Genomic DNA, 15,571 nt, shown 5'->3' on the forward strand with positions numbered 1-15,571 from the left:
CTAATTAAAATAGGAACTGATAAGACACATGTCTTCTTAGAGTTACAATACAATTAGGAGATGTGACACATATCCTCATGATCCCATGATTCTTTCCACTCAAATTCGAATTTGGCCTTAGAGTGCCACATAAGAGTCTTCTAGAAGCCTCCTTTCAACCTACACATGTTAACAATCTCAACCCATTTGTTAGGTATAAGCATATGCACATTATTTTCTAATTTTTAACCACAAATTCACTTAAAAGGCTTAGAATTAATAAAGATTGTAAAAACATAAACGTGGCCCAATGATAATGAAAGTGGGATGAATGTGGTGACATAGTAGTGAAACGGAGGTGAAATGGAGGTGATATAATGGACATAATAGTGAAAGTGTAATGGAAATGAATGACATTTTCAAGACTCAACAAGTGGTATGCTTCCTGGTTGCCATAATTTTGCTTTCCATTTTTCTTGCTAACTTGAATGCCTTCTCTAATGAATCGAGTTCCCAAAGGTGAACATCATGTTGGATATTATCCTTTAAATTCCCTATGAACACATCAATCCTATGCTCCTTTGGAATATTTTTTACCCTTATGTTCAATTTTTGGAACTCCTCAATGTGCTCCATTATTGAACCCTTTTGTTTGAGACTTATCAATTGGCTAAAAAAGTGTTGCTTTTTGTATCCTCATAATGTGTTGTCAATTCTTCCGTAAAAATTGCCCAAGTGATAATTTGTTTACGAGAGCAAATCCATTGATACCATACAAACTGATTTGGTTCCAAATATAAAGCTGCAATACGTACCTTTTGTGTATTTTTCACATTATTGAGATCGAAAAATTGCTCCATATGTAATATCCATGTTGCAGGATCCTTGCCATCAAACTTCCTCATATCGATTTTTGGAATATGGTGGGTCTTCGATCCAACATTAGAGTCTATGAAATCATGATTAACATTTCTTTTGTTCGCATCATGAGTTTCCTTTACTACCCTTTCACCATTAGTAAGTATTTCTTGTAGAAAATTTGTCAAATTTGTCTTCAAATCTATCTTCAAATCATCAATCTTAGCTTCCACGCCCTTTATCTTAAATTCCATGCCATTTATCTTAGCTTCTGTTAGCTTTTGTGAGAGTGAATTTTGCTGCACTTGGTTTTGTAATTTTGATATATCATGTAGCATTTCTTCCTCTTCTTCATGAGTCATGCTAGAGCTTTCAGGTTGCTTACTAGGTGTTTGCATTTTCTTTTCTCAGGGCATGAGTTACCGATAATAATGCTCTACTATGCCCTTTGAATTCCTTCAAAATAATTTTGCAAACCAAGCTTAAGCCAAAATTTAAAAAAATCTATACACCTTTTTTCACTTTGTAGGAGCTCAATATTGCCTCTGATGTATCTCTATAATTTCGGATCATCCAGTTTTGAAATTGCAACTCGAAGTAGCCCTTTGTGTCCTCTTTCCAATGCCACCATTCTGATCCCAATTGGATTCTCCAAGGAAGAGTTATGCCAAATATCCCACAGTGACCTGATTATATACTAGTTCAGAAGAGTGAACTTGTACGATGTGCCACAAGTCCCTGTTCGACCTTTGGCTCTGAAAAATATACATAAGAAACTATAGTCTGTCCTCTTTCTGTACCTTCTTACGAAATTTCAATCTGATGATTAGAGAGAAAGTTATGATGATTTTCCCCAGGTCACCTGTTTGGAATGTAATTCAGGAGTTTGCAAAAAGACCAGCTTCCTCAGATCATATCTCTGCAAATATAGCACGAAAATATATGAAATTCAGACCCGAGGTTCAGTGAGATTTCGTCTCAAATGGGTTTTTTTTCACTTCTAAAACATCGCAGAAACAAAGTTATAGCGAAAATGCCACGATGACCTATTTGGAGCAGTGACACCCTAGAATCCAAAGCTCTAATACCAAATGTTATGAAACCAGCTCACAAAAAGATAGCAAAGATAGATCAACACCTTAGAATTCAGCCTCTTCGAGGGGAAAACCTCCTTTACATTACATAAATGAAAAATTCTTTGATGATTCAAATGACAAAACCTCCTTTCTTATATAGGAGTCTAAGGAGTCACAATATAACCCAGCCGACCTAACAATAATAATATAACGGCACAAAAATAACAATAGAGGGATTCTATGGGGCACAGTAATAACAATATGGGGACAATAGGGGCACAACAATATTAATAAGGGATAAAACTACAATAGTAAATGGGTAATCATTAGTATTATAGGGACCTAACAGAAACCAACCTGACCTTCCACACATGCTATAGAACCTTCAGGAGCTAACCAACCCTTCCATGTGACCAATCCTTGAGGAAACTTGAATTTTTTCTAATTTCCACCTCATTCACTCCCATGAAAATCCATTCATGCAACTGAGGCCTTCTAGGCGCTCCCACATCAAGGCATGCCGACGACTTTGGAATTTTGCTAGTAGTTTTGTTCCAGTGACCCTAAATTACGTGCCACTTTTTATAGAGCTAGGACTCAAGCCATTGCTCATAACTTCATGAGACCTTCATATATGAATAATGACAATGAAACAAAGCAACTAATGTAATCATTGGTACAATGAATAAGTAACGTTTCATTATTATTTAAATAATATAAATAAGTATTGGACATGAGCAGGTCAATGCGGTGGCGCTAGGGTTTGCAGGCTAGGGTAAGCCGACGGTGCAGCGCTACGGAGCTGCAGATGAAAAATGTGGAGCAGAAGTCGAAGGGAGGCGCAGCAGGCGGATTGAGCTAGGTAAGCTCGTAGCATAAACGAATTAAGTGATAAGTTTTCATGATAAGAAACGAGGTTAAGCAATAAAAGTATCAGAGCTGAGTAGGAAATGGAAAATCGGCAGGGGAGGGGAGAGATCCCCTCCTACAAAAATGTTGTAGCAGGTGATACCAGTGCAAGTGGGATGCAGCGAAATATGAAGGAAGACTATGCTCCAGTGATGGGTAACCTATGGAAAAAGAGGATGGGTGGGAAATGCCTTCCAAGGGCACAAAAACAACCCAGATATGTCATTCCCTGCAACAAACTTGAGGAATATAACTGCTACATGAAAGACCATGCGCTGATTTGCAAGTTTGTAGGGTATTGGCCATCTGAGAAAGAACTGCATAGGTGGATCTATCAAAGGTGGAGACCAAAAGGACATATAGATCTAAAACTGGGAGCAAAAGGGTTTTTTACAGCCATCTTTGCGAATTTGGAGGACAAAGACAGGGTTTTTGAGGAAGGATCGTATTTTATGAACAATGCGGGTTTGTTTATGAAATACTGGGAAGAAAGATATAACCCTGAAAAAGAAAAAATGCTAGCCGCTCCTATCTGGATTAGATTGTTTGGTTTACCAGTGGAATTTTGGGACCCTGAAATACTTGAGGGGATTGGAAAAACAATCGGGGGCTTTGTCAAAATAGCAGAAGCAACGAAGCGAGGCAAGTATACATCATATGCAAGGCTCTGTGTATACATGAATATAGCAGAACCCCTTCCAGAATATATTGAGCTGGAATATCATGATGAAATCTGGCAACAGCCAATAGACTATGAACATATTCCATTTAGGTGCCGAAAATGCCATGAATACGGCCATTTATATAGACAATGTCCGTTGAATAAAGAGGAAGGGTTAAAAAGAAATCAAGAAGAATATCAAAGAGAATCAGGAAAAATGGAAGAGGTAGATAGGGACTTTCAACAGGTTACAAGGAGGAAGAAACAAGGCAAAGATGGCTCCAAAACTCAGACACAGGAAGAACCCCTTAATACAGCGAGTCAAAACAAATTTCAAATTCTCCAGAATGAAAACGAGGATTATGAAGTGAACCTGGAGGATGACGAAGATCCTGGAAATACGCCAATGGAAATAGTTAAAGATATAAAAGGAAAAGAAGCAGATATAGAGAAAGCAGCTGAAGAACGACCTGTAGGAGAGTCAGGAACAGTAACAAACCAAACCCAGATGGAGGTGGAAGACCAGACGGAAAATGAGGTGGAGGAGGAAAAAATCATGAAACAGTTAATTCAGGAATGGAAAAACCTGGATAGCAGATTCATACCAGAGAAACAGAAACAACTATACAAAGAAGCATTTCAAAAATACAAAGAAAAAAAAGGGGAGAACATGGACAAACAGATAACCATAGCAAGCGAACAGGAGAATGGTCAAATGGGAATGGACAGCTCTGGCAAAAACAACAGGAAAAGAGGACGGAAAACGTTGAGTGAAACCATTCAGACTGTGGGAGAAACGTTGATAAATTCAGGTAAAGTGATACCTCTGTCAGAGGTATTCTTCCCCTCCTATCAAAAGTTTTAAATGATTATTATCAGTTGGAATATTAGGGGTTTGAACAGTAAAGGGAAACAGAGGTACATGAAAGAGAAATTGAAAAAGGACAAACCGAGTATTATGATTCTTCAGGAAACGAAAATTATAGTGCAGCAGCTGGAAGTAATAATCAACAAGAATAAGCTTCAATACGAAGTTATGGGACAAGATGTTATTGGATCTGCGGGAGGAATTGCAATTTTGTGGAACCCAGACGACATAATCCTAGAAGGCTGGACTAGTATGGCCAGAATCCTTACAGGTATGGGTAGAATAGTAGGTACAAATGAAAAGGTAGTCATTTCAGGGGTTTACGGCCCACATACCCCAGGGGAAAAAGAAAGCTTTTTGAAAAATATGAAAGCCATTCGTAGAATGTATCCAGAGTCTGCTTGGGTTATAGGAGGCGATTTTAACCTAATCCGATCCCTAGGGGAGAAAAAGGGAGGGATAAGAAAATCAGATCAATACATGGACCGTTTCAATGAGGTAATAGATGAGTTAAGACTTGTAGATATACACACTATCAATGGAATCTACACCTGGAATAACAGGAGAGGGGGTAAAAATCAGATAGCATCGAGACTTGACCGCTTCCTGGTTTCAGAAAGCATTATGAATAAGGATGTTTTTGTTGAAGCAAAGATCATGCCTTCTCTTGGTTCGGACCATTGGCCTATCAGATTGGAGGTGGATATTAAACGGAATCTTGGAAGAAGACCTTTTAGATTTGAAACCTTTTGGTTAAGGGATCCGGAATTTATAAAGAAAATGGAAGAATGGTGGACGCAAAGTACAGTGAAGGGTAAAGGAAAAATGCATACCTTCCAATTGAAACTTAAAGAGCTAAAAGGAAAAATCAGAAAATGGAACAAGGAAGAATTTGGTAATATTATGGAGGAAAAACAAAAACTTGAAGGAGAGATGGAGGCTCTTCAACAAAAAATTATAGTAGAAGGAAGGACAGTGGAGAGCATTCAGGAAGAAGGAATAATTATTGGGAAATTGGAGGAAAGGAGGAAACAAGAAGAAATCCTCTGGAGGCAGAAATCAAGAATAAAATGGCTAAGGGAAGGTGAACGAAACACAAAATTTTTCCATCAGGCTATGGTTCAGCACAGGCAAAGAAATAGGATATTGTCCATCAGAGACCAAAATGGTGAAAGAATCGTGGATCAGGAAGGAATAGAGCAAGTGCTGGTGGAATACCACAAAGACATTGTAACGTAACCCTTAGTGGATAGAACAGAAGCAATAAAAGAAATATGCTCAGCCATTCCTCGTCTAGTTACAGAGGACCAAAATAACGCATTGATGTGAGCAGTCAATATGGAGGAGTTAGATGAAATTGTAAAATCCATGAAAAAGGGTACAGCTCCAGGTCCTGATGGTTTTACGATTGAATTTTACCAAGCGGGATGGCATTTCCTGAGAGAAGAAATTCTGGATCTGATAGAAGAATCTCGGATGAACCAAAAGGTATGGCCTGCAATTAACTCTACCTTTTATGCTTTGATTCCTAAGAACGAAAATTTGGAAGATGCTAAGGGTTTCAGACCCATTGCATTATGCAATGTAATTTACAAGATAATAACAACGTTAATAGCCAAAAGATTGAAGCCCATGCTGGACAAGTTAATTTCCACGGAACAAACTGGTTTCGTTGAAGGAAGACAAATCCTTGATGGGCTGGTAGTGACCCAGGAGGTTATCCATTCTCTAAAAATGAAAAAACAGAAGGGTATGATGATTAAATTAGATCTGTCGAAGGCCTATGATAGATTGAGCTGGAAATACTTAGAAGAAGTCCTTGAAAGTTTTGGTTTTTGTAAGAGATGGATTAACTGGATTCACAGTCTAATCTCAACTCCGAATTTTTCGATCCTTGTAAACGGCTCCCCATCAAAAGCCTTCAATGCTACTAGAGGCATTAGACAGGGTGACCCGATATCACCATTTCTTTTCATACTGGCTGCAGAGGGTCTGGGTAGATACATTAAGAAAGAAAGAGTAGCGAATAAAATTAAGGGATTGAGACTTTGGGGCAATAATCTGCCAATAACTCATCAACAATTTGTTGACGATATCATGTTATTCAGGGAGCCAACGGTTAAAGAAATAAGGTAGTTGAAGAGGATTTTAGACTTATTTGCACAAGCCTCGGGTCTAGAGATTAACAAAGATAAGTCCTGTGTGTTTATATTTAATACTATAGAACAAATCAAAATCCATCTCACTAGATTGCTGGGCTTCAAACAAGGAGAGCTACCTACGAAATATCTAGGGAATTTACTAGACTTCACTTCCAAAAAGTTGAAAAATTGGCAAGGAGTGTTGGACAAATTAAAGAATAAAATGATGAATTGGGTCTTCAGAACTCTGAACATAGCAGGAAGGGTAGTGCTGGCAAAGTCGGTTTTACAAGCCATCCCCATCTATCCTCTGTCAATAATGGCAGCCCCATCAGGAGTTTGTGCAAGGATTAGGGAGATCATGAGAAAATTTATTTGGGGAGGGACAGCTCAACGTAAAAAATGGGCCTTAGTTTCCTGGAATCACTTAACAGAAAGAAAGGAAAAAGGAGGTCTAGGTCTGTGGGATCCAGAAAAGCTGAACAGAGTGTTAGGTGCAAAGCTCTGGTGGCGATGGTTAAGAGGGGGCAACGACTTATGGAAAGCTATATGGACACACAAATACAACATGCCGAATACAACTAAGGACATTCTGAGATTGAAAGAAACTCCGAAGGGGTCAACAATTTGGGATTTAGCTTGGCAGAATAGAGATATAGTTGAAAGATGTGCGTTCTGGGAAATACGAGGAGGTGAAGAAGCCAACTTCTGGGAGGAGAGATGGAAGCAAAAGGAAAGGATGAACAGAATTCAGAATGTCCATAAATTACAGGACAAAATAGGGAGAAATCGAAAATGTGTTAAAGACTATTGGAAGGCAGATGAATTAGATGGAATCTGGAGGAAAGAATGGGACAATGAGCTAAATAGAGAGCAACAGGAAGCTTTCATGAAAGATGTGAACTCTAGGAAGATAAAATCTAGAATAGGAAAAGACATTCTGAGATGGGGAAACTCTGCGAAAGGATCCTTCACAGTCAAAGAGGCATACTACTTAACTGACTCCCAGGTTATAAATGAGGAGAATCAAGAATGGATGATAATCTGGAAAAGCAACTGGTGGCCGAAAATATCCCTGTTCACATGGCTTGCAGCCAAAAATAAGATCCTAACATGGGATAGAATACAAAAAAAAGGTTTTAGCGGTCCTTCTAGATGTTGTCTTTGTAAAAAGGATGAGGAAACGCATGATCACCTCCTTATTAATTGCATGTTTACTAGAAAATTATGGCTGGACACAAGAAAGATATTCTGTAAAACTGAGCTAGTCCCCGGGGATATCAAGGCAATAATCTTTCAATGGCATAAGGAGAAATACCAGTGTAAAGTGGTGCGCAGAGCTTGGGACCTTATTACGGGATTTGTGTTATGGATGATATGGAAGGAAAGGAACCGACGGATTTTCCAGGAAAAAGTGAAGAAGCCAGAAATTGTATGGAGAAGAGTGATTAATCTCATGAGAGAAACTATCCTATCGGAGAAATGGGAGGCGGAAGATTGGAAGACTGATCCAATAGAGGGAGTAATCCTAAACAATTTAAGTTTAAATTATGAAATGGTTTATCAGAAGCAAGAAAAAAAGCATGGAGAGCGAACTCAAAGTTCAGACAAATTCAGTTATCCCAGGGAAAATTTTATCAAATTGAACTTCGATGGTGCTTCAAAGGGGAATCCGAGTAATGCCGGATTCAGAGGAATTTTCCGTGATGACAAGAAGAAGGTTAGATGGATTTATGTTGAATGGGGTGGGGAGATGACGAATAACGAGGCTGAACTCTGGGTGATTCATCAGGGGTTAAGGATCGCAATCGGAAATGGCGATACAAACGTGGAAGCTGTAGGCAAGTCGCAGATGGCGATTGAGATCATGAAAAAACTAAATAACGGTAGAGACTGGGAACAAATTACCAGCAGTTGGAGAACCGCCGGAATTGTCCAGGAGATAGTGGAACTGCTAAAACGACTGGATTACAAAATTCTCTACCACGTCAGAAGAGACGGGAATCGTGCGACCGATTACCTGGCGAACTGGGGTTGCAATGGTCAGGGTAGCTTGGTGGACAGCCAATGGACAGCGGTGCAATACAAGAGGCATTGGGTGGACTTGGCAAACATAACTAAAGATGACCATGATCAAGCCACGAAAGAGAGTTCTGGGGGTAATCAATTGGATTGATGACTGGGTTGGGAGGTCCCAGATAATAAATGCAGGTAGGTACAGTCAGAGGAGTGGTATGATGAAAACGAAGTGGACATCATCTCGGCGGCCCGTGCGAACGGTATTACCGGATCAACACTACCGCACCATAATTAAACAGTGCGATCGGAGAGGGTGGTCGAACGGCTTGTCAGAGCCTCGAATCAGGAAAAGAAATCTAAGTAGGATGGATAGGAAAGGTAACAGCAGGGACAATAAATGGCGATGGTACAGCACCAATATAGAAACTCACCCCGAAATCGGAAAGAGAATAAGTATTCAGAGTGTAAAGGTAAGACATCAATTCAGCCTGTTTGATACCCAGCGAGACGAGATCAGAACAACGCAGAGGTTGCAATACAAGAGAGCTTCTATATCACTGTGGTATATTCCTCGTGACAGAATTAGAGTCGACATGGAAACCCGAATGAAATCTAGGGTGACGGAAGAGCAGACGCTAGCTGATGAAAGAAACAGAGATAGGAAGGGTAAAATGACAGCAAAGGAGGAGGGGCCGGCAGAGATCTTTGAGATAACTGATGACTCGGAAGATGAAAATCCTTGTCGGGAAAGGAACAGAGCCTATTCAACAAAAGGAAAAGCCACAAGAGGCTCGGTTAATGCTCAGATGGCGGAAGATCAACCAACATTACCAGTTGAACGGGTCAGGAGGTATGGCAGAGGAATGGGTAACAAAGGAATGGGTGGTAGAGGAATGGGTGACATAGGAATGGGTAACAGAAAGGTCGCGGGCAGTAGGAGAGGCCGGGATCAGAGCAGAAGCGAAGGGGACAGAGAAGAAAAGACGGAGCAGGAAGCGGGGCCCGCAAAAAAAGCCAGAAGGTCGATGGAGAAAAGGATTCGCCAGGCAGAGAGAGCCTACCAGCATAACACTAACCCACAAGTCAGGCGACTCATACAGAATTTGGAGGAGGAAGCTCTGCAGGGCCAATCTGACTCCGAAATGGAGGATTGGGAATTCCTGCTGCATGATCCCGGAAACACCAGAGGAAGGATGTCTCTGTTTAAACAATCTCTACATATTTACTGGGTTATGAAGCAGTTATTAGCGAAGGCCCTTGAACAAGTTGCTACTGAAATGGAGGATATAGCTCACGGAGGCCAGGAATGGAGAAGGGAACTGAGATTCAAACACATTTCCTTAGAGATGCAGGAAAAGAAGTTGGATGAATTACAACAGATGCTGAAGGGTGAACAACGGGGTGCAGATGGAGAAGCTAGCCAGCAACCAGGAGCCGAAGACGATTGAGGAAAGATATGTATAATTTTGAGAATGAATCTACATAGCTTAGTTAATTGCAGGTTTTTGAATGCTTTAGATAAGGAAAATTGTTATCTGCAAACTAGTAGAATGAGGAACTCTCAGGACTGTATAGTTTATCTTGCTGCGATATTTAGACTTTGGACTTTTTATTTTTGGTCTGCCATAAAAAACTTGAGATGGCAAAATACTCGGTTTCCCCAAGAGGGCGAGTTATTATTTTTTGATAACAAGTACTGATCTGATTTTATATAAGTAATAGAAAGAGAACCACCCCAGCTTACAAAAAAAAATGTAATCATTGGTACAAGTACTTGATCTAACCCCTACTAGCCATGATAAGAATTAATTTAAACATGTCACAAATAAGTAATATACAACTCATAACAACATATCTTAGCATAGGGGTCTCATATTTATCTGAGATTCGTAAAGAAGCATTGTTGCCATATCAGAATAGTTGCATTTTCATCTATTAGGACATATATACAGTGTACATTCATTTCCTAATCAAAACATGATGAGAACCATACATTAAGCATGTCATAAAACATACTCATAACTAGGATAGAACCAATCGAAATAACAAGGATATAGTAGCAATAGAAACCACATATAAACCAATACATTTACACAGGATAAACCAAGGAGAATAAGCTCTTATTAATGAAAGAAAAATCCAAAGAGATTTGGGACTTCCATGAACCGCCTGACCATAGATTGGTTGAATCAAATATTTCATTCAGCCAATCACCCCTATGAAATATTCCAAGCATGAATGTGGGACTAACAAAAAAACCTACTAGGGATTCCTTAGGCTTTACCATAATCCCTAGCAGATCACGAGGCCCAAACCCTCATCAATACAACCTGGATTTACCACAATCCTTACTGGATCACTAGGCCCTAAACAAGCATGGATGCCTCTAGATATCTCCACCTAAACCGTGAGGAATTTGTTTGTCTCAATCTCTCGAATTTACTATGTATCCCACCATTACTAGTCAAGGGATTCCTAGGCCTACGAGGTATCCACCCTCTAGGATTTACCATGTATCCTTCCATTACCAGTCAATAGATTCCTAGGCCCAATCAAGGGTAATCACCACTGAGCTTTACCATGTATCCCTCCATTCATCGGTCAAGGATCCCTAGGCTCAATAGAGGTGTTCACAATCGAGCTTTACTGTGTATCCCATCTGAGGATTCCTAGGCCTTGTGAATGATCCTAAGACCACCACACTAGCTTCGCGTCCATCTGAAAATCCATCTCAACCTAATATAAGAGAACCCACCACACCATATCGATCCGAAAATGGCAAGGTAAGGTTGAAGAACATTATCACACCTATAAAATCCCATGCCAATGAAAGCAAGAGAAACAAAACCACAGAAAAATGAACTTGTGTGATCCTGCTCAGATACTATGGAATAATGTCATTCTTTTTCATCTTGATATTTAGAAGTTTATCCTTGAGCACCAAATTCTAGTGGTCACTACTATTCTCAAGCAATTCTTTCAATGCTATCCACATTACGAAATGAGTTTATTTCCCATGGAGATTTGAGACAATGTGATCCTGTACTCCCTCCAAGATTATTCTCCTCGGCTTGGATACATCTTTCTTCCACTGAGAAAGGTTTTGGGAATATGTTGATCTTGGTTTTAGAATATTTGTCTTGACATATTCCAGCAATCTATTGTCATCCAACACCGCCTCCATGTGATCCTTCCAAGCAATGAAATTAGAGTTTCCTTCCAAGGTATACTCTAGTCTCATTCTGTTAAAGACCATGTTCCTAACTCTGTAGAGATCCTACTGCACTTCTATGAAAATTTGTTCCTCTTGAGAAACAACTTCAAAATTTTTGTTCTAATATGAATCATGCTCTAATACCATGTAGAAATTATGGTGTAGAATTGCAATTACTCATGAAATTTTAATATAAATCAAAAGATAAATTCCTACTCTACTAATCTATGGAATTCAATTCACAATTTAGAACATCAATCGCAAACATGCAATGAGAAATAAAATATATACACATAGTATTTTTCCAGAGGAAAGAAATCTACTAAAATTCCCTATGCATGCTTGCATTAATCTCTTGAATAGAGATGTATTATAATTGCTAGCCCAATCTAAGCTCAACCTGCAAGTGAATAACCTGTCTCTCTTCTCACTGAGAATATTCGACCCAGAATTAGTCAAGTTCTGCCTCTATTTTATCCCCTATTTCCTTCCATAATTCCTAAGGAAATTATGCCCCTATTATTTAGGAATTTCCTACAAAATTTTGGCACAATTCCCAAGGTTGGTCATCTGATTGCATGCAACACTTGTACACTCAAGACTATTCTACAATTGATGTTACACTTCCTCGGAATCTCCATCACAGCTCAGGAACTCAAACTCTATGCATGCAATAACTATTCTAGGCTAATTGATCAGTTCACTGGATGATCATTGAGTTAGACTAAAGTCCCATTGCACAAATGACCTTCCACTAGTTCCTCCAACCGTTAGAACTAGTCTAACTAAAAACAACTTGAAATGACTAACCTTGATTGCTACATATTAGCAATCACACATTCTTAAATGATATCTAACTCCTCTAACTTGAATATACTAAGCTAACTGAGTGAAAAGAGCCATATCATACTAGTTAACTACATCCAAGTTGTCTTATTATGTGGAAATTCAAATTTTCTCAATGTGACAAAGGAAAAGTCAAATTGAGACTTTCTTGTTGCAATTTCCAACATTATGACTAACATTTTTACTAATCACTAAGAATATTTCATTTTAAGATTTTTTTTTATTTTTTTTTTCCATTTTAATCATTTGATCAAGGTGATGTGTAATATGTTAAATAAAAAAATATTTTTAATGCATCGAAGCAATTTCTAAAGATCAATAAAGCATGAAACATAAGATATTAAAGGCTAAAAATGAATTCAAGCACACAAAGATAAACGATCATCTCATCAAATTTTAAATAAATTTATATGCAAATAAGGTGGAGAAGGAAAAGCTCAAATGATTGACAATATTGGAAGTGTTTGTAAATGAAACTAAGTACCCGTTTATGAAAAAAAAAATAGGATTATAGTATAGATAACAACTTAAAACAAAGTTGCCTCAATGAAAAAAATGAAAATAAACATTGAACTAGAAAAATTTCAAGATCATTACATACCTAAAAGATACAAACTATGAGGGGTAATTAAGGTACATTATTCTTTATTGCTGAGCTCGTTGATGACATAAGTTGAAGCTCACAGTGTACATGTTTCTCCATATCAGCCAGTTTGCCATCAAAATGATTTAGTTTTTCCTGTAAATGCTCCTGACCCCTATACAAATTTTCTAATATGTTCTGCATCTGCCACTAGTTTCATTGGAGAGCATTTCTAAATGAGATAATGTTATGCAACCAGCTCACAAAATAGAAGAAGATATAGATCAAAAACTTCAAAATAGGCTTCTTCGAGGGGGAAACCTCCTTTACATTACATAATTGAACAATTCTTATATGAAACAAATGACAAGACCTCATTTATATATATATGAGTCTAAGGGGTCACAATATAGTCAGAGCTAACATAACAATAATAATGTATGGGCACAAAAATAACAATAGTGCGCTTCTATGGGGCACAATAATAACAATATGGGGACTACATGTGCACAACAATACAATAAGGGGGTTTCACTAATAACAATAAGGGGCTACACTAGTACTATAGGGACCTAGCATTCCCCTCTCCTTCAAAAAGTGTTTTCCTCAGCGCTTTAGTAGTTCTTGATGCTTCTATATAAAATTATCATCCTCATATGTGGAATCGTCAGCAGTTAAGCTCTTCCACTTGATGAGTTACTTTGAAATTGATCGATTTCATAGTTGTCAGGTTCTTGTTTCCATGACTGCTTCAGGTTCCAATATGATTTTTACTTCCTCATCAAGTTCCGACAATATTGTTTGAACTCGGAGCTTGTCGCCTATAACCTTCTTTAAGCATGAAACATGGAAAACTAGGTGCACTCGGGAAGATGTAGGAAGGTCCAATTTGTATGACACAGTACTAATCTTTTGCAACACCTTGTAAGGACCATAGTACTTTGCTGATAATTTATTATCCTTCCTAGCTTGCTTGAGGGACATTTGTTTGTATGGTTGTAGCTATAAAAATACCCAATCGCCTACATCAAAACTTCTTTCAGTGCGATGGTGATTTGCATGTTTTTTAATTTGATTTTATGTAAAAGAGAAGTTATCCTTTAAGAGTTGGATATCTTGTTGTTGATGCTCAATGTGATCTTCCATTGCTTGAATCTTAGAATGATTTTCCAAGACTTTTCGGAGATTTGGAGAAATAGATGATTTCACTGTTTGAACATGTAGTGAACATATTATTCCCTGTTGTTCTTTCTTTAGAATATTTTTCCTGTTATTAGAGATAATTATATTTCCCGGTTTCCCTATGATACCCCTTAATTCAACTTCATTTCCTTCCCAAAAAAATTCAAGAAACGTTCTTGAAAATTGAAATCTATCATCCCCAAAGATTATAACCACTAGACTCCTAGTACAACATCAGCACCACCCATTGGAATAGAAAGCATTGGACTATTCAAGACATATTCTCCCATGGATAGCTTGATATTTTCGCACTCTCTAGAGAAACTTATGGTTCCTCCACAACCATTACATGACACTTTGGTACTGGATCTAGGAAGCAATTCAATTCCTTGGATATCTTATAATGAATAAAATTATGGGTACTACCGGAATCAATCAACATTATTAACTTTTTATTCTTGATATGTCCTTCTATCTTGAGAGTTTGAGGAGTGGTAATTCCTATCAATTCTTTACAAGATATGTTCAAGTTCATTTCTTCTTTCTCTAGGGTTTCTTCTTGGTGTATATCCTCTTCTTTTGACATTCCTTTTTCCTTTTCTTCCTCCTCTTTCCCATCTATGTAAATTAATTTCTTCTCAGCACACTTATGACCTTTAGTGTATTTTCTATCACAATTGTAACAAAGCCCTTTTTCTCCTTTTTCCTCCAATTGATGTGGTGTCAACATTTTAGGATGTGGAATACTAGGAGCAACAACACTTCCATGTTTATAGTTGTGAATGGTAGACTTCCTTGTTGCCATAGTTTGGCTTTCAACTTTTCTTGCCACCCTGAATGCCTTCTCCAATGAATCACATTCCCAACGACGAAGCTCATGTTGGATGTCAACCTTTAAAGACTCTATGAATACTTCAATGCTATGCTTCTCTAGAATATCATTTACCCTTATATTCAATTTTTGGAATTCCTCAATGTGTTCTACCATTGAGCCCTTTTGTTTTAGATTTATCAATTGGTTAATGAAGGTGTGTCTCTTTATATCCTCATAATGTGCTATCATTTCCTCTGTGAAAATTGACAAAGTGAAAAGTGTTTTACGAGAACAAATACCTCTATATCATACAAACTGATTTAGTTCTAAATATAAAGATGCAATACATACCTTTTGTGGCGGTTGCATATCATGTAGATCAAAATATTTCTCCATCTGTAGTATCCAAGTTACCAGATCC

The 15,571-nt window shown here is 38.2% G+C and overlaps 1 protein-coding gene across 1 annotated transcript; it reads left to right on the plus strand.

The window, feature by feature from the left end:
* The first annotated feature begins 2,863 nt into the window (after nt 1–2,863).
* On the plus strand, nt 2,864–5,590 carry LOC149146641 (uncharacterized). Its single transcript, XM_089452827.1, has 3 exons — nt 2,864–3,963; nt 4,081–4,281; nt 4,375–5,590. The coding sequence occupies exons 1-3, from the start codon at nt 2,864–2,866 to the stop codon at nt 5,588–5,590; spliced, it is 2,517 nt and encodes an 838-aa protein (XP_089308953.1).
* The last annotated feature ends 9,981 nt before the right edge of the window (nt 5,591–15,571 follow it).

Source organism: Pinus tabuliformis, chromosome X (assembly GCF_031772625.1).
Source record: "Pinus tabuliformis cultivar Carrire ecotype Pingquan chromosome X, CPIR1, whole genome shotgun sequence".
In the NCBI taxonomy this organism is placed as follows: domain Eukaryota; kingdom Viridiplantae; phylum Streptophyta; class Pinopsida; order Pinales; family Pinaceae; genus Pinus; species Pinus tabuliformis.

Excerpts from the sequence above, each read along its gene's own strand:
- LOC149146641 (XM_089452827.1), top strand. The coding sequence starts at position 2,864 with ATGGAAAATCGGCAGGGGAGGGGAGAGATCCCCTCCTACAAAAATGTT. Across the intron at positions 3,964-4,080 it reads GAAGAACGACCTGTAGGAGA|ATTCATACCAGAGAAACAGA; the intron begins GTCAGGAACAGT and ends CCTGGATAGCAG. Across the intron at positions 4,282-4,374 it reads ATTCAGACTGTGGGAGAAAC|GGGTTTGAACAGTAAAGGGA; the intron begins GTTGATAAATTC and ends TTGGAATATTAG.